At 36.6% G+C, this 27,974-nt stretch overlaps 1 protein-coding gene across 1 annotated transcript; it reads right to left on the bottom strand.

Moving 5' to 3' along the window:
• Positions 1-867: 867 nt before the first annotated feature.
• On the bottom strand, positions 868-27,974 carry LOC128994083 (uncharacterized). The gene is made up of 6 exons (XM_054418321.1): positions 27,369-27,974; positions 25,045-25,296; positions 8,939-9,085; positions 8,047-8,161; positions 4,014-4,169; positions 868-3,674 (listed from the first exon to the last, which is right to left on the bottom strand). Exons 1-6 carry the CDS (start codon positions 27,681-27,683, stop codon positions 3,031-3,033), a joined length of 1,629 nt encoding a protein of 542 aa, XP_054274296.1. The 5' UTR covers positions 27,684-27,974; the 3' UTR covers positions 868-3,030.

The raw sequence follows: 27,974 nt of genomic DNA, 5'->3' as shown, positions 1-27,974 counted from the left end.
TTCATGATTTTGCCGCAATCGCAGAAAAATATGTCACCATTTCCGTGACTGCGGGAGATGAACATGTTATCTACAAGACCGGATAAGATATCCAAAATTTTCACTATTGAAAACAATGCCGAGTTTCCATGACCAAAAAACGGCTCCGAGAGTTTTTGACTTTGCTGCAATCACGGATTTTGCTGATATAAACAAATAAAACATAAGTGGTGATGTTTTTTTTTTTTTTCGGGAGGGGGGGGGACAAGAGGTACTCGATGTACTTACGCTACTGGCTAGAAGTATAAAGCTAGCATTTATGCCAATTGTTGTCATATAAACAAACATCATTGCACAACGGTTAATAGAAATAGGTAGTGTACACTTGTCCATGAGCATAGATCAAACATAGTTCGTTAGTAGATTTCCCATCCTTATGGAACAGCTGAAGCCAATTTTATTGTTAGTTCTGACCGGTTTTCTGTAGATGTCGTGTTTTGTTTACAATTTGTGTCTATTATTTTAGGGTTAGTTTCTAATTATTTGTGTCTCACTGTTTGGTTATATAGCTAGTGGACGAGTTATTGTTAATGATTAGATAGTTTTATTTGGTTAAACGAAATTTTAAATTACTGAAATAACAAGAAACAAATTGTAAACAAAACACGACATCTACAGAAAACCGGACAGAACTATCAATAAAATTGGCTTCAGCTGTTCCATAAGGATGGGAAATCTACTAAGGGACTATGGTTTTATCCATGGTATGAGTGAATGAAAAATATGGACGATTTTGTTCATAATTTGGTGAAGGATTACTGTTTGGTATACCTTATAAAGAACAAATCCCCTTTCAATTTAAGTTCAAAAAATTTTTATTTTCTAAGTACAATTTACAAATATACATTTAACAGTACTCATCAGCATATGCTTGTTGTGAAAGGCTTAAACACTTTATTTTCTTATCCATCCTATTAATGACAAAGGTACAGTAATACAAAGACAAATTAAATGCTGATGTTAAGTAGAACTAAAATGTAAAAATAACAGTGTCAACAATTTTCTTTAAAATAAATAGAACTAAAAATATTTAAGTAGCAAAAATGGTTTAGTATTCAAGGTCCAATGAATTCTTTTACAAGAACAAAATGTTTTCGAGAAAATATAGTTTTAATAGTATTTCATGCAAGGGTCACGTAAAGATAGTGTTAACGACAAGAGTAGAAATTTAAGGTAAGAGCCTTGGCGAGTGCCTTAAAAACCTAGCTACGAGTGTCGTTAAGACTATTTACATGAGTTGCATACACTACTTTACCTACGACAGTTTTTTTTATTACTAACAATCATAGCTCATAACTTCTAATAGAGGTTATGTTTTTGTTTACAACCTCTCATTGCAACTGACAGTGATTTTGTTGTACCAAACACTATCTGTGCCACTTATTAAGTTTAAATTGGCCTAAAAACCTGATTAGTTGACGTTTGAAGCATACAATTTTACTTCTTCTCCCTCAATCCTTGAACCTCATTGGTCCGTTACCCGTGATGTTAATTAACACAACAATGCTGTTAAGTGAATCTTTTCAATTCTAAGATTGGAACTGAAACGGCTAGTTTAAAAAAAAAAAAAATTGTCGTAGGTAAAATACCTTATTGGTAGCTAATACTTTAGTGTTAAAAGTGTATTTATCCAATAAATACAGTGGATCTGTGATAGTACAAACTTCAAGGGATCAGTTACACAATATGAACTAACCTATACAAAAACTCAATTAAGATAAGTTTGGTAACAAGGGTTTGTAAATTGAAAAGTCACACTTTTAGTGCAAAACCGTACTGAGAACACAATATGTATGGATTTAATATGAGGGTTTATTATATCTCTGCCATTACTTTTTTTAGTGAGAGTCAAAGATTTGAAGATTGGATTAGCTTTGATCAAGACACCACTGCTTGATTTTACATGCGTAATCAATGTCTAAGCTGACAACAAAAATTTAAGGTGAAAAATGACAATATCAGACATACGATATGAGATTCAGTATGAACGATCGACTGATGTACAAAACAAGGATGACAGGAAGAGAGCAGGCCAGGGAGTCGACCGGTCAACAGTACATGGGCAGTGTTAGGCAGTATTGCACCGCCAAGTATAGCGATGCCAGTTTTTCGGTGCCCAGTTGCTATTTATTTATGGCCCAAAAATATGAATTACCTAAAATTATATTTAAATTTACCATGGTATCTCGACATTGATTATATCATTGACTATTGACAGTAGTTCTTGGGATTAAGATAAAAATTTTAATTAATATCTACTGTTGAATAGTTTTATATCATTTCAATACTATAAGTTCATAGAGTCATAGAGGGTGGGAGGGGCAGTTACAGTGTTGTTTACAAGAGAGCTTTGAATTTTCTTGCGTTATGATTGATTTTTCATTACACTAATCTCAATACTTGTTTCTTGTTTCCATTCAATGAGTTTACTTTATACACACGCAGGGTAAAAAAAACTAACCATCAAATATAACTGATAATACTTAGAGGTGTAGAAAACAACTTAAAAATTATAAGTATTTGTACAAATATTTAAATCACGTATCAAAACAGTGGAACCTTCATCGCTCATAAATAATTTAGCTGTCTCTTTGACTGCACACATGGAAAGTAACTGCCTGGCAATGTTAACTGCTCTGTACCAGCCGGTACTTTGTAAAGCCGAGTAAAAAGTGAATCACAAGAGGCTAAATTCTGAAAATTAATAGAAAATCAGTTACAAGTGGTTCATATAAGGGAAATTTAAATTTGTAAGGGATGTATGAAATTTTCAAACAGCATTTTTCCAATGAATAACGTTTTGTGGACAATGTATTTTAATGATAAGACACATTTAAACTCTTGACCAATACTGTTGATGGAGGATCCACTGTATTATGTACTTAATCACCTCTTTTAGCCTGTGACACACCATTGTGTGTGACTTTTAGGGTGAATAACACAGATATTCAACATCACAGACCAATGAAAACAAAAGCTAAAAAAACCTTGCTAAATAGTTTTGTTTTTGGAGTCTTTTTCTTTCTCATATGAATATGTTCTATTTTCATTGTCAAGTGTGCGTACAACCATAGCCCCCTCTTGCATTTCACATTTGCTAATAACTGAAAGATTTTTGCCTTCTTTAACTTTGTCAGTGCTTCTTTTTTTCATCTCTTCCAATAATTTTTTATTTTCCATCATGTCCACAAATTGTTCAAACTCTTGTAAATCCTCCATCAATTTTTCATCGCTATCTTCATCTTTTAAGTGGTTATCACTGTCTTTTAAAATTTTCTCTGTATCTTTGTCAGTTTTATTTTTGCCTTTATCTCCTATTAAATTACTAGAACTGAACTTTTTCAAACCGTTCCAATTCATGATAAACAATGGTGTGTTGGTTTCTAAAAATGAAGAGAACGTATTGCTTTGTTGCGAATTTTCAGTTTCTTTGCGAGGGCATTCTTCAACATAATTCTTTTCTCGTCCAACTTCCGGCTCAGATAACCGGCTCCAAGTGGGTATCAAATGTATGCCAGTTATTGAGAGACTTAACCTGTAGTTGAAGACGAAAGCACAGATAATGATGATGAAGACAAGTGGAATGATGAATATGAAGGGTAGAGCGATTGGCTTTACATACCACGCCAACTGATCTAAAAACAAAAACACATCTTGTAAATTTAGTTTTAGTTAAAGGATAACACATTAATAATTTTAAAATTCGGTACCAATAAATAACATGACATGAAATATTCATGAAGTTAATGTCAATATCAGAAAATAGCATGATTCCAAAACAATTTTTAACTGCTGAGCACAGAATGAATAACTTTTAAAGTAGGTATATTTATGGTAATATATCAAACAATCTTACAAGAGTAATCATAGAGCAGAAAATCCATTCGTGGTTTAAGAACTTTTGTAAATAATGGGATAATAATTATTATTTTAGATCAAATGTTTGTTTGATTTGGGAAAAAAATATAGCTGACCGTTAATGCTGGTGACGAAAAGTCCATATGCTTTTCCAATATGTATTGCTGGATTGACAAGCATTGATGTAAAAGTGTGTGACAGTGCATCCACTGGAGATACTTTGACAATTGGCCGAACATCTCTTCTGATGTAGAACTCCTGGCAGTTGACTCCTGAAAACATATGAAGTTCAATATGGTTTTACGACTAAGGCGAGTTCTAAAGTCCATCTGGAGGAGGAGAGCAAGTTACTACCAATATAATATTCTATATCTCTGGATGAGGTAGCACCAGAATGGAGTTTGATTCTATCACATTATCTAGCATACAATAGATCTACTATGCATATTAAAATTTAAATGTTATGTAATATTAAACTTCATTTCAACAAATGGAACAAAATGTCAGTTTAACTATAAACTATTAGTTATAATTTTTACATTACTGTATGAAGTTTGTTAGCCAACATAAAGGTGGGGTCCAATCTTCACTTTTCAGGATATTTTTAACCACAGTCCGAAAACAGGTAATCCGAATATCCACACAATGTGAACAAGTTTAAGAATTTATTTTTAAAATAATTGGCACATAATGTTAAAGTATATTTAAATAAATTAACTAGAGAGAAATATTTAAAGTTGCATTTCTTAGTCCTAGGATGTTTTTATACCATTTATACTTGTATTCTATTCAATATTGATTAATATGCAGTAGACTTAGCAATTTATTGTTTACTAGTGTACCTGTTGCTCGAATTCGAGCAATTGCGAAGCATTACAGGCGGCTCAAAGATTATGGAAATACTCACGATCTACACAACAGTTAGATATAATCAAAATCTTTTGTAAATATCTTATCTTTTTTCAAAAAGCTGATCTTGTTTTTTAGTTTTTCTACAAATTTTTCCCTCTCATAGCCGCATTAGGTTGTCTATAATAACGATTATAAATGAAAAAAAAAAAACATTATTTCTTTTCTTCTACTTGGTTGTGTTCTATGTTTCCATTGTTTGCAAATCGGTTATTTCAATGATTGCTCAAGAAATGTAGCATATTGTTAATTCAGTTTTATTTTTAGCCTATATCAAATTGTCCAGGATTTCTCGCTTTTTTATATTGTAATAATTTCACCAACCCAAGTTTCGTCTACAGATGAAATACGCCAAAGAATATCTCCTACGTACAATCTCCAAGAAGTGGTAAAAAAGGCAGAAACCAAGCCATACAATAGATGTAAGTTAACTCCATGAGAAATAATTTTAAGAGTTACTGTGATATTAAGATTTTCCACTAATTTGGTAATAGAGCATTATATTGCAAAACATGACACGATGCAGAACAAAATCGATTTTAAAATCAGAAAAACCCATTGCAAATCCTGTACTTTATTTTGAAAAATTCAATAAATCACAATTTAAATATTAACAGCTGTTTCATTAAAAGGTAGTGTACAATATGCATATGGTCGTAATGTAAACAAATCTGAAGAGGCAACTTTAAAGGCTTCTGGGGCAGAGCCCCAAGGGAATTAACCTCGTTCCTCTTTTGATGGCTCATCTATAGACCAAAACCTTTCTTTAGAGACCCCTACCAAGTTTCTACGCCCAGCCGTTCTCTCACATTAGCTGGGACAAAAACCCAGTTTTTCCTCCATAAGAATAACATGGGATGGGAATTCAAAGGCCACTGGGGCAGAGCCCCAAGGGAATTTACCACGTTTCTCTTTTGATGGCTCATCTACAGACCAAGACCTTTCTTTAGACACCCCTACCGAGTTTCTACGCCCAGCCGTTCTCTCAATTTAGCTATGACAAAGAAAAACAGTTTCAAATTAATATATAGATGAGACATCACGGTTCATCATTTGGCAGGAACAAAACAGAACAAAAAATATCAGTTATTAGCTTGAAGATAACGGCAACGCTTCCGCTGACAATCGTATGTTCCTTTCACATCTGTTTTGATGTGCGCTATCTCACAATAAATTTCATTTGCTCGGGACTGATGACAACATAACAAGTAGCAGCCTGTGATTGGTTAGTTGGATAGTTTCTGAATCTATCAACATTGGATATTTATAGGAACGAGGTGTTAGCCCGTCCTACGTACGGGAGTAGTCAGTTAAAACTGTGTATAAATCAGAACAGCTAGCTTACACGTATAAAGACAAATTTTATAGCAGCCTACAGTAGAAAGAGTAATTATCAATTGAGAAAGTGTATAGGCCTAGTCAACGATATCACCTTCCAATTCCATCGCATACCTGCCTCTTCCATAATCAATATCAACACAATACAATTACTCATACTATACACAATTTCCAGTAGGTCTGAATAGAAACTTCCTAAAATAAAACGAAAACATCCAATTAAATTCACAGTACACATAATTATAACGTTGGTGTCCTGACATCATTAAACGAATCGTCCACACATATCCTTTATATCAATTTCACTGCATCAATTGCTAAATAAATAAGTGTAAACCAAGAAAAGTAAAAACAACAACATATAGTTTGTTTTGGTAAACAGCTGAGTCAAAAATAAAATAATTTTCATTTGAACAAAATAACTGGTCACATGTTGAAGGAATTTAAAACGTAAAACATGCTAGTAAAGCTAGTGACGTAATTAATTGTCTATGCTTATTATCCATTCCGTTATCACTTCTAATATCCTTAATAATTAAACCACCCTCATTGAATCAATGTACACCGTAATTCCCCATATTCATTTATTTAAACTATAAAATATTCAGCGCCTCCAAATGTAACCACAACTAAACACACGCCAAACAACTTTTTAGATTTCATAAAAGGATGGTTAGTCTAATTGCAGTATCCTAAGTCAATGATGACGTTGTGCTCAATCTATGTCATTCATATCTGTATATCTTTGGATAAAACCCGTCTGGGTTGTGGTGGTAATTTAAAATTGTATTCATGAGGATTCTTGATCTCCTTCTTTTTGACATCAATATTTCTGGGCCTAATCCAAACCATGTTTAATCATTCAAAAACATTGATTGTAAACAAACCAAGATGAATTAAAACGTGTAAAAAATGGATTTTCCTACCCTTTCCTAAAAAAGTTGAGCAGTATAATAATTTGCATGTCCTTTTTTAAGACTCGTGTACAGACAGAGCCTTGACTTGTATACATCGATGGTGTTACTTTTCTCGGTGGTCTACTAATCTTAAAAATCAATGACAAATCAGAGTCAATAAAATAACCTCATAGTTCTTCAGAGCATTTTTATATTTAACCAGCTGTTAGTTAAAAGAAAATTATGTTGTACTAAAACAAACCGAAGATTGCAAAGATTTTTATTTAAAAAATCCTTTGAACATCATAGTATTTTACCTATGTATATTAAAAAAATCTGTCATCCCCTTATCGAAGGATTGAACGTATCAATGATTAGCATTACACATAGTATAAATAAGTCAACCCTTAGTATGTCTTTTAATTTTATCCAAATGCTGAATTTGTGTTACAAACGCTGAATGTTTACAGCTGTTATGTTAAACAAATTATATTACACCAAAAGCTAGTTTAGAATCTTAGCGTCGGCTGCTAGACTTTTCAAAAATTAAAACTTAATTTCTAAATAACTGGGACCCTAAACTAAAATTATGGCTTGGACATTCCCTAGTTTTCAAAATTATCTTTCTTTCAACACAAAAATCATGAAAATCCGTCGAGTGGTTGATTCAGAATCGTGAAACAAAAAAACCCTTTTTCGTTTTAATATTATAGATGTTGCAAGCAAACCAATACCGGTAGGGCCTACTTCTCAAAATTAAAAACTTTTGTAACTTATTTTATGAAACATCTATATATAGTTTTTTTTTTTTTTTTTTTTTTTTTTACACAATAGAAACAAAGAAGCCTTAAACAACTGCAATAATTATACTGTCACATTTATAATTAAAAATAAATTGTATCCATAAAAATTTGATCCAAATCCCAATTCACAGTTTTTTGTGTCCCATATAATTTATTGCACATTCTACTAAAGTTTAGAAGACTTGTCCAAAACAATCACTTACCAAACATTCTGTAGTACATGTGCTCATACCAGACCATTGACTGAGCCGCTGCGGTACAATGTCTTGGAGCATTACCATTTATCACCAATTCTGTAAACCGTTTGGATTCTTCTTCCTAGAAATCATGTAACAAAGTTTAAATACTATTACCTACGACCATTATTTAAAGTTCAGTTCAGTTCTTAGAATTGAAAAGATTCACTTAACAGCATTGTTTAATTACTTAACAGCATTGTTGATTTCCTTAACAAAATGGGTAACGGACCAATGAGGTTCAAGGATTGAGAGAGAATAAGTAAAACTGTATGCTTGGAACGTCAAATAATCAGTTGTTTAAACCAATTTGTTTAATGAGTGGTGCAATAACTGTTTGGTACAATGATTCGTTCAATCACTGTCAGTGGCAATGAGAGGTAATAAACAAAAACATAACCTATCTTAGAAATTATGAGTAGTGATTTTTAGTAATTAAAAAACTGTTGTAGGTAAAGTAGTGTACGCAACTCACGTAAATAGTCTTAACGACACTCGTAGAAGTTTCATTTCTACTCGTGTCGTTATCACTATCTTTGCGTGATCGTTGCGTAAACTACAGTAGGATGGCACAAATTGTAGGTATTGTTAAATATGAGCTTTGACTATTAATACAACTAGGCATTAAATATCAATGTTGAAGTTGTGTCCAGTTTTATAATCAAAATGGGCTAGTTAAATCAAGCCACCAACAGACTGTAGTATACTGATTTGAGTGTCGAATACACCGACAATATACTTTCAACATTTAACTGATCGGACAACATATTGTAAGTTAGGCTACAGCACTTCAAACTTTCTACAACAGATCCTTAAGAATTTATCTACACGTATGATCTATCATACCCCTACAACATACCTCATACATTCTTATCCAGTTAAATCCAAATCCTGCCATGAATATAGTCAAGAACACAGTGAATAGAGCCAAGCGGTATGAATGTGAGTGGTATATCAGCCACAACGTGAAGAACACCAACAGCACAACACTTGAAAATACAGTCCACTGAAATAATAATATATATTACTTAAACAGAAGTTGATACAGTTTAGTTCAAAACATTAAAAAAATTAACATAGGCCTACTACATATCTACAATATTCATGATCTTATAAATCTAGAATATTCATGATATTATAAAATATAATTGTTAGACGTTCATTTTAAAATAGTTGTTTAGCCTCCGGATTACAACCATTAACTCAGCCTGGATTGTCAATGTCCCTTAGTGTTATTCGTGTTTTTTGTAATGTCTGTCCGTTCCGTGTTATCGTGTTTTGTATATGTTTTATTTATTGAACTCTGTTTGTTAACCACCTTCGAATGAAGTGATTAAACACCTTGAGGCTTGATGATGGTTCAGAAGAGCCGATACTAGTTGCCAAAATCAGCAAAGGATTACTATATGCAGGTATTGTAAACCATTTTAAGTGTAAGATGTTGCTATAGTGTTTAATTTTGACGGCAATAAATGGATTTTGAAATCTACTAATAATCTCTATATCTGTTTTAGACGTTGTAGGCCTAATGTTGAAAAATAGTTTAATGTTACCAGCAATTAATTGTTCCAAAAAACTTCAAAATCAGAATGTTATATTAGCCATATTTTTTATCAATTTGCAAAATATGAAAAGTTATGGCTACCCCTATACTTATAGGGATTTAAACAAATATATTTCACTAATAAGGTTTAAATTACCTGGCTTCTGTCATCGATCCTCGGTAGTTTATGAAACTACAGCTGTTTCATGCCTATCACTGGCACATCTTCAGGTTTGTTGAACGCCAGCTTCTTTATAAAACATCCCTCGGTGTTGAGTTCGTCATGGTTACACAAAAAACATGTTGACATTTACACACACGAAAACACGCACGAAACATTTAAACATTAATTAAAGAACGACTGCGAAACGTGATGCGGCGCCGGTGATGGATAAGTCGCGACTGTCACGTGTCGGCAGCGTTGACGTTGACCCCTACCCCTGTTCTATCCTTATCTTTTCTTTCCTTGGTTTGGTAATCAGATATCAGAATGGCTGTGTTGTAAATTATATTAGACTCGAAGGACTGTTTTTCGTTCAAAATATGATGTGGTTGTTCTTTTGATGCCTTATATATTTCGTATTCTTCTATTGTGTCCATATATCTGATATCTGATATTTCTGATATCTGATTACCAAACCAAGGAAAGAAAAGATAAGGATAGAACAGGGGTAGGGGTCAACGTCAACGCTGCCGACACGTGACAGTCGCGACTTATCCATCACCGGCGCCGCATCACGTTTCGCAGTCGTTCTTTAATTAATGTTTAAATGTTTCGTGCGTGTTTTCGTGTGTGTAAATGTCAACATGTTTTTTGTGTAACCATGACGAACTCAACACCGAGGGATGTTTTATAAAGAAGCTGGCGTTCAACAAACCTGAAGATGTGCCAGTGATAGGCATGAAACAGCTGTAGTTTCATAAACTACCGAGGATCGATGACAGAAGCCAGGTAATTTAAACCTTATTAGTGCTAATTTTAACGATCCAGAGGCCAACCATCATGAAATATATTTCCCTCGGCCTAGCCTATAATATAATAATAATAATAATTATTATAATTATAATATCTTCAATTTTAAACGTAATTAAATAACTTACAAGTTTCACATCAGACCTTTTATTTAAGTAGTGTGCCTTATGTGGTTGATAGTTGTGCCGCTTATGGTTTTCTCAAAAGTTCTAAGCCTTCCTAGCTTTATAAACATACTAGCTGCTGTATCCGTGGGTCTCAACGGAGAGAAAAATCAGTTTCACAATCATTGAAATAGATTTAAAATAATATATATATATATAATGACTTGATAATGTACTTAGTCTCCGAAACATGTCGTCATGAAAAATAAAATAATTACTAAAAGGGTACTTTGTTAAATATGTTTTTGATTTTTATTATATTAGTAGCCCTAAACATGCAAGAAAATAATATATGTTCCGTATTCAAGCATCTACGCAACCTAGGTGAATCCAGACTTCATTCATATTTTGTTCTGACCCTTGCCCTGTCACGTGATGTCTGGCAATTCCCCCCATTCCTCATGTACTCTTCAACCCGGCATCATGTTCTCGCCATTTTCCCTAGTTTTGTATTATAATATTCCCCTACTCTATTTGTGGCATATAAATTGAACTTATATTATCGTATGTTTATCTTATGTATTTATTTGTGACACACCTAACAAAAAAGTGAACTGAATAGTTAAAAACTGTATTCAAACTGTTCTTGGTGCAACTACCGGTCGCGTACGCGAAAGCTGGCCAGCAAACATCAAGTGCGTCAACGGTCTACTAGACATCACTTCAGTAAAAAGGAAGGTACCAAATCACATTTCTTCCTATTTAAAAGTTTATTATTTTGTGCTCACAGTGTGTCTCTAAAGCTGATCTTAACATAATATATCTCACATCCCTCATTTTTTATACAGTCCACCATATCGAAGTTTACCCCCCATTCGCTGGTCCTGTCGACCCGGACTACATTTGCCAATTAAAATATAATTGCTACAGTACAATAATTTATTTCTCAAATGAATGTTTATAATCAGTGTCACATCCCTAACTGGTAATATTTTGTCTTGTGAAACATTATTACGAACAATTTTAATGTCCATTCCTGTTTCATACCAGACAATTATTTTCATGTTCAATTTTGTCACTGCCACCTAAATCACGTCAAGTTAGGCCTACCTAGTTTGTCTTGAAATAAATCAAGCGTAGAAAATTTGTAGGATTGAATATTTATTCACATCTCATCCATAAAATCCTTTTAAATAATAAGGTCTCACAATCAATTCAGTCTTATTATTTGGGTTTATAAATAAAACTGCAAAGTTAGTTAGTAGTTATTTCCCTGAAATATTCTATCCCATTGTCCGCCATTTTGTAACAACGTTCTGTCCTTTGCGATACACCTTGGTAGTTGGTAGTTCTCAACTTCGCCAACAGATCGCTCTGCGCTACATGGCAACCAATAACCTACAAGATTAGTGAAACGGTGGAACTGAGGACGAACCAATCACCTGTCTGCTATTAAACTGAAAACTCAACTCATCAAAACTCTGTTCATCTACATCAGCTGTTTGTTTAAATATAACCCGATATTGAATTGAAACATATCAACATAACCTGCAAGTTTGTTTATGTTGTTGAAAAATGAAGACATTATTTATTTAATCAAATACTAATTGATAAGGGTCCTGAACTGGAGAAAACTGGTAATTATTGTTATTGCTATACTCTCTTTATTCATTATTGTAAATATTATTGTCAACAGAGATTATTGGTGATAATAACAAATTGATAATTGACTTCACTTTACTATTGAAGTTGAATTGCAAATTGATTTATGCACTTCAGTAGGCCTAGATTTATGAGATCATTATTAATTTAAGATATTGGGCTATTTTATGAAAACTCATCTATTCTTGTTGTGTGTTATTTAATTTGTTTGTTCATGATGAGATTCACTACCCTACAAAGAAAAGCAAAACTTGTTAAAAACAGGTTTCAGAAAATAAATAAATATTTGTCAAACCAACTTCCTCGAACTGAAGGTCAAGAATTGACTCCTGCTAATATACAGCGTTTACACAATTATAATGAGGAGGTCAGAGATCTATTTACTGACTTTAAAACTTTATTTAATAGAGTTGTGACTGATGACCCTGCTTCTGATTGTGATGAGGAGGAATCATTTTCAATGCATGATGAACTTTCTGACTTGTATGTAGCCCTTATAAGTGACATTAAAGTTCTTTTGCCAGTTGAACCTGTTGTAACACCTACTCCACCTCCAGCTTCTCTGCGCCTGCCTAAATTTGAGTTGCCTAAATTTAGTGGTAACTATGAAGAGTGGGTTAGTTTCTATAATATTTTTGAAGCCTCTGTCAATGCGAATAATTCTGTCTCCCCAGTGAATAAGTTTCAGTATTTGCTTAGTGCCCTGAGTGGTGAGCCCTTAGACTTGGTTAAGAGTCTTAATATTACTCCTGAAAACTATGTGGTAGCCCTTCGACTTCTCAAGGATCGCTATGAAAACAAGAGACGTATTGTCACTCAGCTTGTTACAAAAATTCTGGATTTGTCGCCCATTACTAGTGGTTCGCTTAAGAGCTTACAATCATTTCTCACTGTATATAAGGAAAATACTCAAGCCTTGAAAAACTTAAATCATGACATTACAACTGAAAACACCCTGTTAGTCTTAACACTTTTAAAGAAGATCCCAGCTGATATTAGAAAATCTTTTGAAGACTCTCGCGCCTTAAACAACGAGATCCCTCTTGTTAATGATTTAATGACCTTTCTTGAAATGGAATTCAAACGTTTAGAAGGTGCTAGTATTTGTCTCAGTTCACCATCTACCTCAAAGTATTCCACTGGCCTAAAGTGTCCTACAAACATAACTAGGCCTAATAAGTTTACGCGTGAAAGTAAGCCACATTTCACCAACCATACAAAAACTGCTCTAATCGCCACAACCAACTCTTGTAGATTTTGTCAAGCTGCAGATCACAACATATACAAGTGTCAAGCTTTCCTAGCTAGAAGTGTGAGTGAAAGATCTGAGTTTATTCGCAAGAATAGGATTTGTACAAACTGCCTCGGTTATCTTCATAACACACTCAACTGCCCCTCAAGTAAAGTGTGTCAGATTTGTTCCAAACATCACCATACTCTATTGCATGAGCCCACACGTAGTTCACTTCAGGCACAGTCAAGCTATCAAACTAAGCTGTCTCCTCAAAATAAGACCTACACACCTAATTCATCTTCAAAGAATACAACAACTATTAATCCTACTGCTTCTACAAACGTTAACGCTTTTGTAGGATTGTCTAGTCAACTCAATCCAACTAAAACCACAATCCTTCTTGGTACATGTTTAGTTCATGTCTCTTCACAACATGGTCAACATACTGTACTCCGTGCTGTGCTCGACTCCGCTGCCCAACTTACCCTTATATCAGAGAAAGCTATTCAACTCATCAACGCCCCATGTACTCGACTCCATGATGAAATAAAAGGAATCTCTGGTGCAGTTATTAATTCTAGAGGTATCGTACATGTCAACATGTCTGCGATCAATGGAAATCCTTTGGCTAAAAACCATCCTTGTATGGTTTTGAGTAGTATCACATCACCCCTGCCTCAGATACCAGTTTCACACCAGGTTAAGGAATCTTTGAAACATTTTATCCTAGCCGATCCCTGTTTCGATCAGCCTGGAGAGATAGATTTACTTATCGGTGCAGACTTATTTGCCCTAACCCTCACAGGCGAACAGCATAGATTAGGACAAAATTTACCTCAAGCTCTTGGAACCATTTTTGGTTTTGTTGTGATGGGCCTCGCTCCTGTAGCCTCTGTAGCAGGAAACTCATCAAACACATTTCCCATCTCACTCTTGACAACTCATGATTTGGACCTTCATAATTCACTTCAAAAATTCTGGACGCTAGAAGAACCCCCAATACGGATCAAGGCTCAGACTGAGGAAGATACCCTCTGTTTACAACATTTTGAAAACACCCATGGACGTGATGACTCAGGTCGTTACATAATCAAGCTGCCCAAGAAACCAAATCATTCCCCTCTTGGTGAATCTTGTACCAAAGCACAATTGAGACTTAGCTCGATGGAAAGGAAATTCTCTAATCAACCCGAGTTACAAAGGCTCTATTCTGAATTTATGGATGACTACATTGAATCAGGTCATATGACTATTTGTAAAGAACCTCCCACCTCTGAATACTATTATTTGCCTCACCACGGTGTCTTCAAGGAGAATCCCCCGAATTCAAAAATACGTGTTGTTTTTGACGGCAGCGCTAAAACTACTAATGGCATATCATTGAACGACATTCTCATGCCTGGTCCCAAACTTCAAAATGATATCAGTGATGTTTTATTGTATTTTAGATGTCATAAAATTGTATTCACCTGTGACATACGTCAAATGTATCGTCAGATCTTGGTTTCTGATAAGGACAAAAGTTATCAAATGATATACTGGCGTGCTAGTCCAGATGATCCACTCCAAACGTACAAACTCAATACAGTTACATATGGGCTTAATTGTTCCCCTTTTATTGCAATCAAAACCTTGCACCAGCTAGTTTTGGACGAAGGTCAACCATACCCACAAGCTTCTGATATCTTGACCAAGTCTATCTTCTATGATGATATTATAGCTGGAGCTGAAGATCTTGATAAAGCTATGTCAGCTCAAAATGAACTGAAAACATTGCTGTCTAAAGGCGGTTTTGAACTCCGTAAGTGGATCAGTAATGCACCCCAACTCTTGGATCAGATTCCAGTCGAACACAAAGAATCACCAGTGGAGTTGACTGATGGTAGTGAGGCCTTCTACAGTGTATTGGGTTTAAGATGGACCCCAGAGACAGACATGCTCTCATACAAAGTAAAGAATGTTGAAGTAGGCCACTTGCTAACCAAGAGAATGATTCTCTCAACAATCGCTAAACTCTATGATCTCCCAGGATTTCTCACACCTGTAATATTTTGGGCTAAAACACTCATTCAATATCTTTGGACCACAGGTCTAAAATGGGATGATCCAATTCAAGATGAGATAAGAACAAAATGGATTTCCTTTTTAGAAGAACTACCCGTGATCCAAAACCTAAGGATCCCACGTTACATCTTTACCTCAACTCATAAGCTTGCAGAACTTCATGGTTTCAGCGATGCTTCGGAGAAAGGATATGCTGCAGTAGTCTACCTCCGTGTGATCAACTTATCGAATGATGTTAAAATTAATCTGATAATGGCCAAATCTAAAGTCGCCCCACTAAAAAGAGTATCTCTGCCTCGTCTCGAACTGTGCGGTGCTCACCTACTTGGAAAGCTCCTGCAATACTGTTCAAATCTTCTTTCGTCCCACATTAAGATTGACTCGATGTATGCATGGTGTGACTCTACCATTGTTCTTACATGGATACGCACTCACCCCTATCGCTTAAAAGTTTATGTGGCCAACCGTGTCTCAGAACTACAAGAATTAATTTCTCCTGAATCATGGCATTACGTCAAGTCCCTAGACAACCCAGCAGATTGTGCAACCCGAGGACTCTCCCCATCTCAACTCTTAAGCCACCAATTGTGGTGGAAGGGACCTGAATGGTTATACTTGTCATCAGATCTTTGGCCAAAGCCCGAATTCAGTTTAATCACTGATCAAGACACTCTTGAAGTCAAACCAAATCCCTTGAATGTCCTAGTTAACGTTGAAAAGTTAGAAAATTACAGATTTGATTTACTTGAAAAATTCTCATGCTTTAGAAAACTTGTAAATGTCACTGCTTATGTTCTACGATTCATCCATAATATTTGTGGGAACGCCCGACTAGCTGGACAACTTAGTTATAAAGAGATCTCTTCTGCTAAAATGAATCTCTTCAAACTCATTCAAATTTCATCTTTCAAGGATGACATCACAGCTCTGAAAAAGGGCACTCAGTGCAGCTTAAGACTGGCTCGGTTATCACCTTACATTGACGATAACGGTTTGGTAAGAGTAGGCGGTAGGTTGAAACATTCAAACCTTACTCAAGATGCCAAATACCCAATCCTGTTACCTAAATCTCATAATGTTGTAAAACTGTTGGTCATGCACTATCATCTCAAATATTTACACGCAGGCCCTCAGTTGCTGCAATCGATCCTCACTCAAGAAGTATGGATATTATCTGCTCGTAGTGTAATCAGATCTGTAATCTTTAAATGTCAAAGATGTTTTAAGTTGAAACCTACAAATCAACCTCCACTTATGGGAGACTTACCCGAAACTCGACTACGGCCTGTAAGACCATTCTATCATACTGGTATGGATTATAGCGGTCACTTTGAAGTGAAAGTACACACCACTAGGAATTCTCAAAAGCTTAAGTCATACCTCTGCCTATTTGTTTGCTTTACCACAAAAGCGGTGCACTTGGAAGTTGTAACTGATCTCTCAGTGGACTCATTCATTGCTGCTCTTAAAAGATTTGTTTCTCGTCGTGGACTTTGTGCTCACCTATACTCTGATTGTGGAACGAACTATGTCGGTGCCTCCAAGCAACTGAATAAGACCTTCCAGAATTTCATTGATGAAAGGAATACTCAAGATGTTCTCACTAACTTCGCCCTCGATCATTCAATTAATTTTCATTTCCAACCACCAGCCGCGCCTCACCAAGGAGGCCTTTGGGAGAGTGCCATAAAGAGCTCAAAGTACCATCTCAAGAGAGTAATTGGAGATCAAATTCTAACACTAATGGAGCTGATAACTCTTGTCACGCAGGTGGAAGCAGTATTGAACTCTCGTCCACTAACAGCTCTATCAGCAGATCCATCTGACATCACAGCACTCACCCCAGGTCATTTTCTCATCGGGACATCTCTTGTTGCAGTACCTGAAGTAAATGTATCCGATATTCCTGACAATCGACTAAAGCATTGGCAAACAGTTCAGGCTCTACATCAACGCTTCTGGAGAAGGTGGCACCAAGAGTATTTGCACCAGCTTCAACAAAGGAAAAAGTGGATAAAGCCAAACAAGAATCTTGAAGTAGGCGATTTAGTCATTATCCATGACCCAAAAACACCACCACTTCTCTGGCCTCTTGGTCGCATTGTGAAGACATCACCTGGAGCAGATGGCATCGTTCGAGTTGTCTCCATCAAGACTTCGAGAGGAATCTTCTGTCGCCCTGCTACCAAGGTGTACCCGCTCCCCTAATCACAAAATATTTCTATTCAATGTCCTATTTCATGTTTATTTATATTTATAAATATCATATTTATCATATCTTATAATTAGGTGTGTCATCATTATCTATTGTGTATATATATCTACATTGTATTACTTGTGCACATTTATGAGTCAATGAATCAATTTATGAATCTGTTGAACCATGTATGGTTCAAGGCGGGCGGCATGTTCCGTATTCAAGCATCTACGCAACCTAGGTGAATCCAGACTTCATTCATATTTTGTTCTGACCCTTGCCCTGTCACGTGATGTCTGGCAATTCCCCCCATTCCTCATGTACTCTTCAACCCGGCATCATGTTCTCGCCATTTTCCCTAGTTTTGTATTATAATATTCCCCTACTCTATTTGTGGCATATAAATTGAACTTATATTATCGTATGTTTATCTTATGTATTTATTTGTGACACACCTAACAAAAAAGTGAACTGAATAGTTAAAAACTGTATTCAAACTGTTCTTGGTGCAACTACCGGTCGCGTACGCGAAAGCTGGCCAGCAAACATCAAGTGCGTCAACGGTCTACTAGACATCACTTCAGTAAAAAGGAAGGTACCAAATCACATTTCTTCCTATTTAAAAGTTTATTATTTTGTGCTCACAGTGTGTCTCTAAAGCTGATCTTAACATAATATATCTCACATCCCTCATTTTTTATACAGTCCACCATATCGAAGTTAACCCCCCAATATATATTATATATATATATATAATCCAATGTATGTTTGTTTGTTCTTCATGGACTCTGAAACCGCTCGACAGATTGTAATGACACTTTCAGGCATTATTAAGCATTATTCAAGGATGGTTTGTGTGAAGTTTGGTGCAGATCTGTCAAAAGGGCTCCGCCCCAGTGGCTCTGGAGTTTCCCATGTTAACCTTATGAGTACTCATATTTAAATGGGATTAAAGAATCTTAACGGCTGGTTCAACTAAACAATTTGATTCTGTGATGTTCAATAGCATTAACAAGTTAGTAGGTTTACCAACAGGGTGCAGCACTATTATTTTTTTAAATTTATGATAACATCTAACTTGCAACCGAAAGGTGAGTGAGCGGAGCGAACGAACTTCAACCCGGAGGCGAGTCAGCGTAGTGAACGAGCCAACCTGAAGGCGAGTGAGCGCAGCGAACGAGCTCCAACCTAAAGGTGAGTAAGCGTAGCAAACAAACTTCAACCAGGACGTGATTGAGCTATGCAAACGAGCTCATCTTGAAAATGAACGAGCATTGACGTAAAACCACATTAGGACAGGACGACGTCTGTCGGGCCAGCTATTATATCATAAAGTTTTAGATTAAATAATCCTACCTTATAGTTGTGTAAAATATATTTAATTTCCTCAGATCAGCTGTCTGAGATTGTGAGTAAGCACTTGGCAATTTTGTTTTATAAAATTTAAATGTCAACGCACAGGTAAACATTATGAACGTTCTCATGCTTCCATGGAGACCAACTGATATTTACTTTTGAAAACCTCACCTCAAAACTTTGGACATCCAAGGGGCGTAGCCCGAGAGAAACTCAGGGAAGTGAATAGGCCTTCCTAGATATGAGGACCATCTTTGTGCTTAGTTTTGGCTGTATCAGTTAGTATTTTACTGACAGCTTCCCAGACAAACAGATACCACCTCAATTTTATAATAGTATAGATAGATATAGATAGACTACAACAGGTCTACTTGTTGTACATTAACTGAGCTTAATAAATTGTTATACGTTGGCCTACGGAAATTATACGGTAGAGTTAAGAGGTGCACGTACCTGAAGTATAACGTAGACTGCGTTGTCGTCCTCATCGTCTTGTCTCCAGGGTTTGAACTTTGTACTGTGGACCTTTGATTTCTATGCTATTGTTCTTAACCATTGTAGTTGTCTACTTTACAACATCTCCCTCCGACTTATAAAAGAAAACTTATTCTTCTCAAAAAAATTAAAACTTGTTAGGTTACTTCACCTTATAAAAACATTTCCCTTCCAATATAAAACAAAAACACAAAACACATCTTCCTGGAAGGGAACTCTTTTTTTCTTCTTATAGATTCATTTTATCAGGCGCTCTTCGAGTCCTTTGGGACCGCCTGATAGCTTCTGTGTCTTCCCCTTGTTGAGGTTTTCCATCATTGAAATTTTGATTTAGTGATTTTCTTGGACTACCTAAATTTGCTTGAGGTTTAGGTGGCGATATAGTTGTTGAAGGTCTAAGTGGTGATTTGATTGATTGTCGATGTTTAGGTGAATGTTTTTGAGGAGATCTAGGCTCTGTAGGTTCTGTTGTTTGTCTGATTTCTGGTTCTTTTATTTCAGGCAAAAGCCACTCTTCATGTTCCTCTTCTTTTGTTAGATTCTTCCTTAGGTGATCAGCGTGAACAAATCTTGTGCGGTTTCCTTCCTTAATCAAATAGGTTACAGGGCTTATACATTTGATTACTTTTCCGGGTAACCAGTTCACTTTTTCCTTCCTCACCGAGCGAACAAAGACGTTTTCACCTACTTCAAACATTCGTGTTGAGCCTCTACGGTTATCAGCACTGTTCTTGATTACTTCTTGTTTCCGATTCATATCTGCTGACAAGTTAGGCTTCAGAAGACTCAATGGTGTTCTTGGTTTCATTTTTAAAAACATTTCTGAAGGTGTGCATCCAGTAATAGAATGAGGAGTGTTTCTGTAGGTAAAGAGAAAATTGTCTATTTTGTGTTGGATGGATCGATTAGGTTGATTTTTCTGGTCGTGTAGAAGTTGTTTTAAAAAGGTTTCCTTGACGGTTTGTACCATCCTTTCAGCTAACCCATTCGAAGCAGGGTGGTATGGAGGGGTGAGAACATGGTGGATTCCATTTGTTGTCAAGAATTCCTTAAACTCACTTGAAGTGAACTGCGGGCCTCCATCAGTTACAATTGTTTGAGGTAACCCATAGGCTGCAAAACATGTTCTCAAACGTTCTATAGTCTTCAAGGATGTAGTGTTGGACGACATATAAAACAGTTCAACCCATTTAGTACGACTATCTACTAAAATAAGAAAATCCTTGCCTTCAAAGTTTGCAAAATCAAGATGTAGTCGTTGCCAATTTTGACTAGGCCATGTCCACGGTTGAAGAGGTACAACTGGTACTGATTTCCTGGTTGATTGACAAATATTGCATTCTGCAACATATCTTTGAATATCCTTATCCATACCCGGCCACCAAACGTAGCTACGAGCTAACGATTTCATCCGTGATTCACCGGGATGCTCTGAATGTAGTAGATTAAGAATTTCCTTTCTGTGAGTCGGGGGTATGACCACTCGAGTTCCCCACAATAAGCAATTTAATTCTACTGATAATTGATGTGTTTTGTCAGTAAACGGTTGCAACTCCTCACTAACATGATTAGGCCACCCATGTAAGGTGTAATCCATCGCTTTTGACAAGATTGGGTCAAATTTTGATGCTAGGCCTATCTCTTTATGTGTTATAGGCAAACTGTAAGATGTAGAAAAGAAATTGATTTCTTCAGGTTCCTTCTGGTCGTAATTGCATGGCAGTCGGGACAAGGCATCTGCATTCGATATCTCCGAGCCTTTCCGATAGATAAGTTCATATTGGTACGCTGCCAAGATAAGTGCCCATCGCTGTACTCTCGCAGCTGATAGAGTTGGTATGGATTTGTTAGGTCCTAATATAAAAATTAGAGCTTTGTGGTCAGTCACGAGCCTGAACTTACGACCATACAAGAAAACATGGAACCGTTTCACAGCAAAAACTATTGCTAAAGCTTCTCGCTCGATTTGAGCATATTTGCGTTCACTTTGGGACAACGTCCGAGACGCAAAGGCTATGGGCCTTTCAGAGCCATCTGGCAAAACATGAGCCATCACCGCACCTACACCATATTGTGAGCTATCACAAGTTACTAAAATATCCAACTTTGGATCAAATGGCATCAATACATTGTTTTGTAGAAGCAACTTTCGGCTTTTCTCAAACGCTTCCTCACATTTGTCATTCCACTTCCATTGAACTCCGTTATTTAACAACTGGTGAAGGGGGTACAGCAAAGTAGACAGGTTTGGCAAAAATTTGCCGTAATAATTCAATAATCCTAAGTACGAACGCAACTGCGTGACATCATTAGGCCTTGGAGCCTCTACAATCGCTCTACTCAACTCTGGACTCGGATGGATCCCTGTACCATCCAGAAGATGCCCTAGGAATACAATACTCTTTTGGAAGAACTTACTTTTGGTCTCGTTTATTTTTACACCATATTCACTCAGCCTAGTTAAAACCTTATGAACTAAAACTATCATTTCTTCTGGTGAGTGACTTATCAATAGAATATCATCAAGATAGCAATAGGCATTTTGAATCCCTGACATGATTTTATCCATTACAGACTGGAATATAGATCCTGCACTAGAAATCCCGTACGGCAGCCGCTTGTAGCGAAACAACCCTCTTAGAGTATTTATAGTCAAAAGGGCTTGTGAAGATTCTTTTATTTTAACCTGGTTGTAGGCAGAAGCCAAATCAAGCTTACAAAAATATTTAGCGTCACCGATTTGAGCAAATATTTCATCTGGGTTCGTTAAGGGGTAATGATCTGTTCTGATACTCTGATTTAGCGTTATCTTAAAATTCCCACAAATTCTGACAGATTTGTCTGCTTTCGGAACAACTACAATGGGAGTAGCCCAATCCGTTTTTGTCACCGGATATATTACATCATTTCGTACCAAATTATCTAATTCCTTGTCTACTGCAGGACGTAACGAGAAAGGTACATTATGTGGTTTGCAAAACACAGGAGTAGTATTTTCTTTGAGCACCAACTCCACCTCTACATTTTTAATTTCTCCAAAAGCAGCGTCAAAAACACCTGCGTATTGCTTCTTTAATTCCTCTACGCTAGGCTTAACAAAATTCAGAACAGTCTTACCGTTCAGTTCGTTGACGACAGAGTCATCTTTGCATTCCTTCATTACTTTACTCCAATCCAGCTTCATTGCTTCTAGCCAGTTTCTTCCCATTAAAATTGGTTGGTCGGTCGAAGTACTTTCAATCACTACCATCGGAAGGACCATTTTTTTCCCATTGGAAATATTTACATCTGCCTGAAACTCGCCAAGGACATTAATTTTCTCACCTGTGTATGTCTTCAAACATATTTTGCTTTTTGAGAGCAGTGGGACAGAATCCTTAAATTTATCAAAATAAACAGAGTCCGGTAGCACGCTAACAACAGCGCCTGTGTCGATCACCATCTGTAAAGGTACATTATTTACACACATTTCAGCAACAAATTTATTAGGCCTACTTTTATCATTTGAGTAGGCAATTGTATACAATTCTAGTTGATATTCATCTTCTTGATTGATGTTTGCCTGTTGAACATGTGAGCAACTCTCCTGGTCGCCCTCTTCATCGCAGAAATTCACCCTGGAGCTAGGCCTATTTTTACCATGGCCTACATTTAGCCTATTTTTGTTCTGGAAACAAACAACAGCAAGATGTCCTTTACGTTTACATAAATTACATGTATAACCTCTATACGGACAATTCCTTAGATCATGTTCTTTTCCGCACCTGTAGCATACCTTTGAACTAACATTTTTGTCAGAAAAACCTTTCTTAAAACTAGGTTTAGAATTCTGTACAAATTTCTTAGGTTTAAAATTACTCTTCACAAAACTAATCTCACCAGACTGCTTCGTACCATCAATGTGAAAGAACCTAGTATTCTGCTCCGCATTCTCGACCAACAAGGCCGCTTCAATCGCCTTATCAAAAGTAAGCGATTCACCCTCTGCTAAAAGTTTGCTCTGAATGTGCGTAGACCTCAGCCCACATAAAAACCTATCTCGGAGAGCTTGCTCCAAAAATGTCTCGAATTTACAAGTTGCAGCTAGCTTCTTTAGTTGGACAGCATACTCAGAAATGCCCTCATTTTCCCTTTGGTTTCTTTTATTAAACAAAAACCTTTCATAAGTAATGCTTTTCTTAGGAGCATAGTGAGACTTCAAAACTTTAAGCAGATCAGAATAATCTTTATCTTTAGGTGCATCTGGGACCAAAAGGTTTTTTAATGTAGCATACATTTTAGGCCCCATAAGTGATATAAAATAGCCCTTTTTATCAGCATCCTTTACAGCATTTACAGTGAAGAAATTTTCTAATCGTTCAGAAAAATTTTCAAACGACTCAACGTCTGGGTCAAATTCAGACAACTTACCGATAATCGGTTTGCCAGCGGTAGCCATAGCCTACGATAATATTCACAATTTAGCATTTAAAACTGTACAGTTGAAAATCTTTACTGTAAAACACTTTTTTACTAGCATATTTCAACATTAGAATAACTTTTCACAACTCTCCACATGTGCTTTTCCACTTCCTTTTCAAACATGAAAATCGACAAACTCAGACTTGAAAAGTGCAAACTATGACTCATAGGAATTTTCCCCGCTTCTCCTTCAAAACCCTTGTTCCATTTCAACTCCACTATCCCTTTTAGTTCACTAGTGAAGCGAACAATCGTCTGAAACTGGAACCAACTGGGATACTTATTACTGAAACAATACTAGCTACTCAGTTGTACGTTACCGCTCATGCAACTGCTCCTAGATAACAGTTCTTCTCTCCAAACTAGAGCGTGTGTTATTGAATTAACTGCTACTTGCAAAGCCGTTATTTACTCGTAACCACTTGAAGCGCAACTACTCCTCTCCGGCACTTTATTTGTAACAGTTCTTGAACCCTGTTCCTTCTTCTACTACTTCGACTTGGACGAACTTCTAATGAAATGAAACTTCCAAAATGGCGGAACCAAACTTGAGACAATTTAAATATATTGAAAAATCGCACTAAAAATATTAACAGGAAAAACTTCTTTACATTTTAACATTTACACACGAACTGAACAATTTAAAACCTCGTCGCCAGATTTGTTGTACATTAACTGAGCTTAATAAATTGTTATACGTTGGCCTACGGAAATTATACGGTAGAGTTAAGAGGTGCACGTACCTGAAGTATAACGTAGACTGCGTTGTCGTCCTCATCGTCTTGTCTCCAGGGTTTGAACTTTGTACTGTGGACCTTTGATTTCTATGCTATTGTTCTTAACCATTGTAGTTGTCTACTTTACAACACTACTTACCTCAGGAGAACTTGTTACTTTAAAATATGTTTTCTTTAACAGTAAGGAAATATCAGTAAATCTATTATCAGTTTTGTACGGAGGGCTTCTTTTCTGACTAAACAATTTTGTTATAATATCACTGAATGTTACACTTGTTTGTGCATTATTTTCACTCTGTCCATATTCTCTTAGAATGTTAATGTCCTTTCCACTGACTGTAAACTCCAGAGTGATCACTTGATATACGGATTCATCTGCATTTTTGTCTTTCTGGAACATTGATAATAAGTTAATCAAGGCATTAAGTTATTACATATTTTTAGTCTAGTTTATTTATACGGTTAGAATTTCCTTAAAGTATTAACTGAAATTACTTGATTTAAAATTAAATCTGTAAATTCAATAGGTACTACTGTTCCTTACTGAACATTTAACAACACTAAAAACTTTATTTATTATCAATTGTAATACAAACATATTTTTAGAAATCATCTGTTTAAAGACAAAATGAAATATAATTGAACCTTTAACTATTGATATAACATTTTCTACAGGGCGAGTCAGCTAGACTAGTTTAGTAGTTGGTCTTCTTCAGGTTCCGGTGGATGTTTTGATGTCTGCTACCCTCACTTGGCCATCTCGTCCAGCGTACACAGCTTCGACTACACCCTTTGCCCCCCCCTCCCCCAGACTTGGTCATCTTCGGCAATTAGTACCACCTCTCCTTCTTTGAGATTATCTTGCCTTTCGTGCCACTTTGAGCGTTTGTTGAGCAATGAAATATATCCTTTCAACCAGGGCCGATTTACCGAATAGGCAAGGTAGGCACGTGCCTAGGGCGCGAGGCAATTGGCTTTTTTGGGGGGTGCCAAAAAATTGGAAAAAAGAAAAAAAATTGTGGCCGTTTTTGCATGCAATCGCGGTAAACTGATAATCCCTTGAGGCCATGAAGACACCTTAAAAGTCTCCCACAATTGCGGCAAGATGTTAATTATTTACCGCGGTTGTATATAGGGGAGGTCATCATCGTCCGTCTCCCGCGATCGCGTCAAAGTTGTGACTATTTCCAGCGGACGTGTGGACATAATTATCGTCTTCCTTGATCGCGGCAATATATGAACACATCCCGCGGTCGTGATGAGATTATCACCGTCTACCGCGAATGAGGCAAAATTGTAATCTTTTCCCGGGGTCGTGTGGACATTATCATCTTCTTGCGTGATCACGATAAAATTCTGATAATCCCTCACAGCCGTGAAGATATCATCGCCTCCCGTGGTCGTGAGGCATTGTCATCCTCTCCCGCCATTGCGGCAAATGGTAATCATCTCCCGCGGTCGTTTTGAGATCATCATCGTCTTTCACGAATGAGGCAAATTTCTGATCTTTCCCGTGGTTGAGTGGACATTATCATCTTACGCGATTGCGGTAAAATTCTGATCATCCCTCGCAGCCGTGTAGAGTAGACATCATTATTGTAACTCCCACGATCCTGTAGACATCGCAATCGTCCCCCGCTGTCGTGAAGACATCATATAATCGTCTCCCTCGGTCGTGAAGACATCGTAATCGTCTCCCGCGGTCGTAAAGACATCGTAATCGTCTCCCGCTGTCGTGAAGACATCGTAATTATCTCCCGCGATTACGGCAAAATGTTAATAATATCCCGCAGTTATGTGGATATCATTATCGTCTTCCGCGATCGTGGCAAATTTCTGACTGTTTTCCGTGGTTGTGTGGACCATGATCATATCCCGCGGTCATTTAGTCATTATCATAGTCTCGCGCGATCGCGGTAAAATCATGATCATATCCTATGGTCGTTTAGATATTATTATCATCTCATGCGATCGCGGCAAAGTTCTGATCATCCCTCGAGGCCTTGTGGAGACATATTATCGCCTCCCGTCTCCCGTGGACGTGGTCACGGAAACGTCACTGTTGTAAATTTACAATTCCAGGTAGAAATAGAAAATTAACACATAATTCCTGGTTCAAAAAAATTCACGCTTAGTTCCCGGATTTCCCGGTTGGTGGTCACCCTGTTATATATTGCAAAGGGGCGCTACTTTTAGTTGTGCCTAGGGCGCTGACATGGTCAAAAACGGGCCTGCTTTCAACCATCGCTTCCATTATTTGTCGGCATAATCTTGAGCGATTTTCCTTTGTTTACCATTAATGGCAGATGTTTCTCATTAATTGCAACCGATGGCATTAGTATGTCTTTACTTGGAGTTAACAGATATCATCGCCCCCCCCCCTTGGTCGATGCCCCTGAGGTACGGTACCAGTAGCTTACAAACAAAAATATTTTACATAAGTTAGGCCTAGGCTTAAGTTACCTGTGAATCCAAAGCATTCACAAACAAGTTGACAAATCGTCTCAAGAATGTTTCACTGCTACTGCATCGTTTCTGTAAGATGTGATTCTCCATGTCTGATTGTACAAATAACTTTGATGGATTTTCTCCAAATGTAGGCCTAGGCATATTTGAAGTTGAGCTTTCTCCAAACATATCAAATGGATCGATCCATCCTGGTTTAGGTGCAGGTATACTGTCAAAATCAAATGGGTCAATCTCTGAATTGCAAAAGCAAACTGAAGTAAATTCAGAAATTATTGCTAGAATAAACAACGTTTCAAAAGAGAAATACATAATTCGTCGTCTTTTTAAAAGAGTTTACAATAAATAGGCATAACATAAAGCCTGTAGCCTGTTGTGCAACGTGAGAACGTAGCCGTCAACCTAAAAATTAATTGCTAAGCAATATTAAACGGAATAGGCTCTACGGTGTTATAGATCACTAGAAATCAACCATGAGCATTATCAAAAATTTAAATAATTCAACTGCAATATAGCCTCCGATTGCTAGCCTAATAAAGGAAAATACACAAACAATAACAAAAGACTAAACTTGGTATCCTACTACTACTACAACAAATTACA

Source organism: Macrosteles quadrilineatus, unplaced genomic scaffold (assembly GCF_028750875.1).
Source record: "Macrosteles quadrilineatus isolate MER2022 unplaced genomic scaffold, UCM_ALF_1.0 Scaffold_5__1_contigs__length_97177068, whole genome shotgun sequence".
NCBI classification, from domain to species: Eukaryota; Metazoa; Arthropoda; class Insecta; order Hemiptera; family Cicadellidae; genus Macrosteles; species Macrosteles quadrilineatus.
Note: the sequence above shows the minus strand (reverse complement) of the source record. Positions and strands in the feature narration are given on the sequence as shown.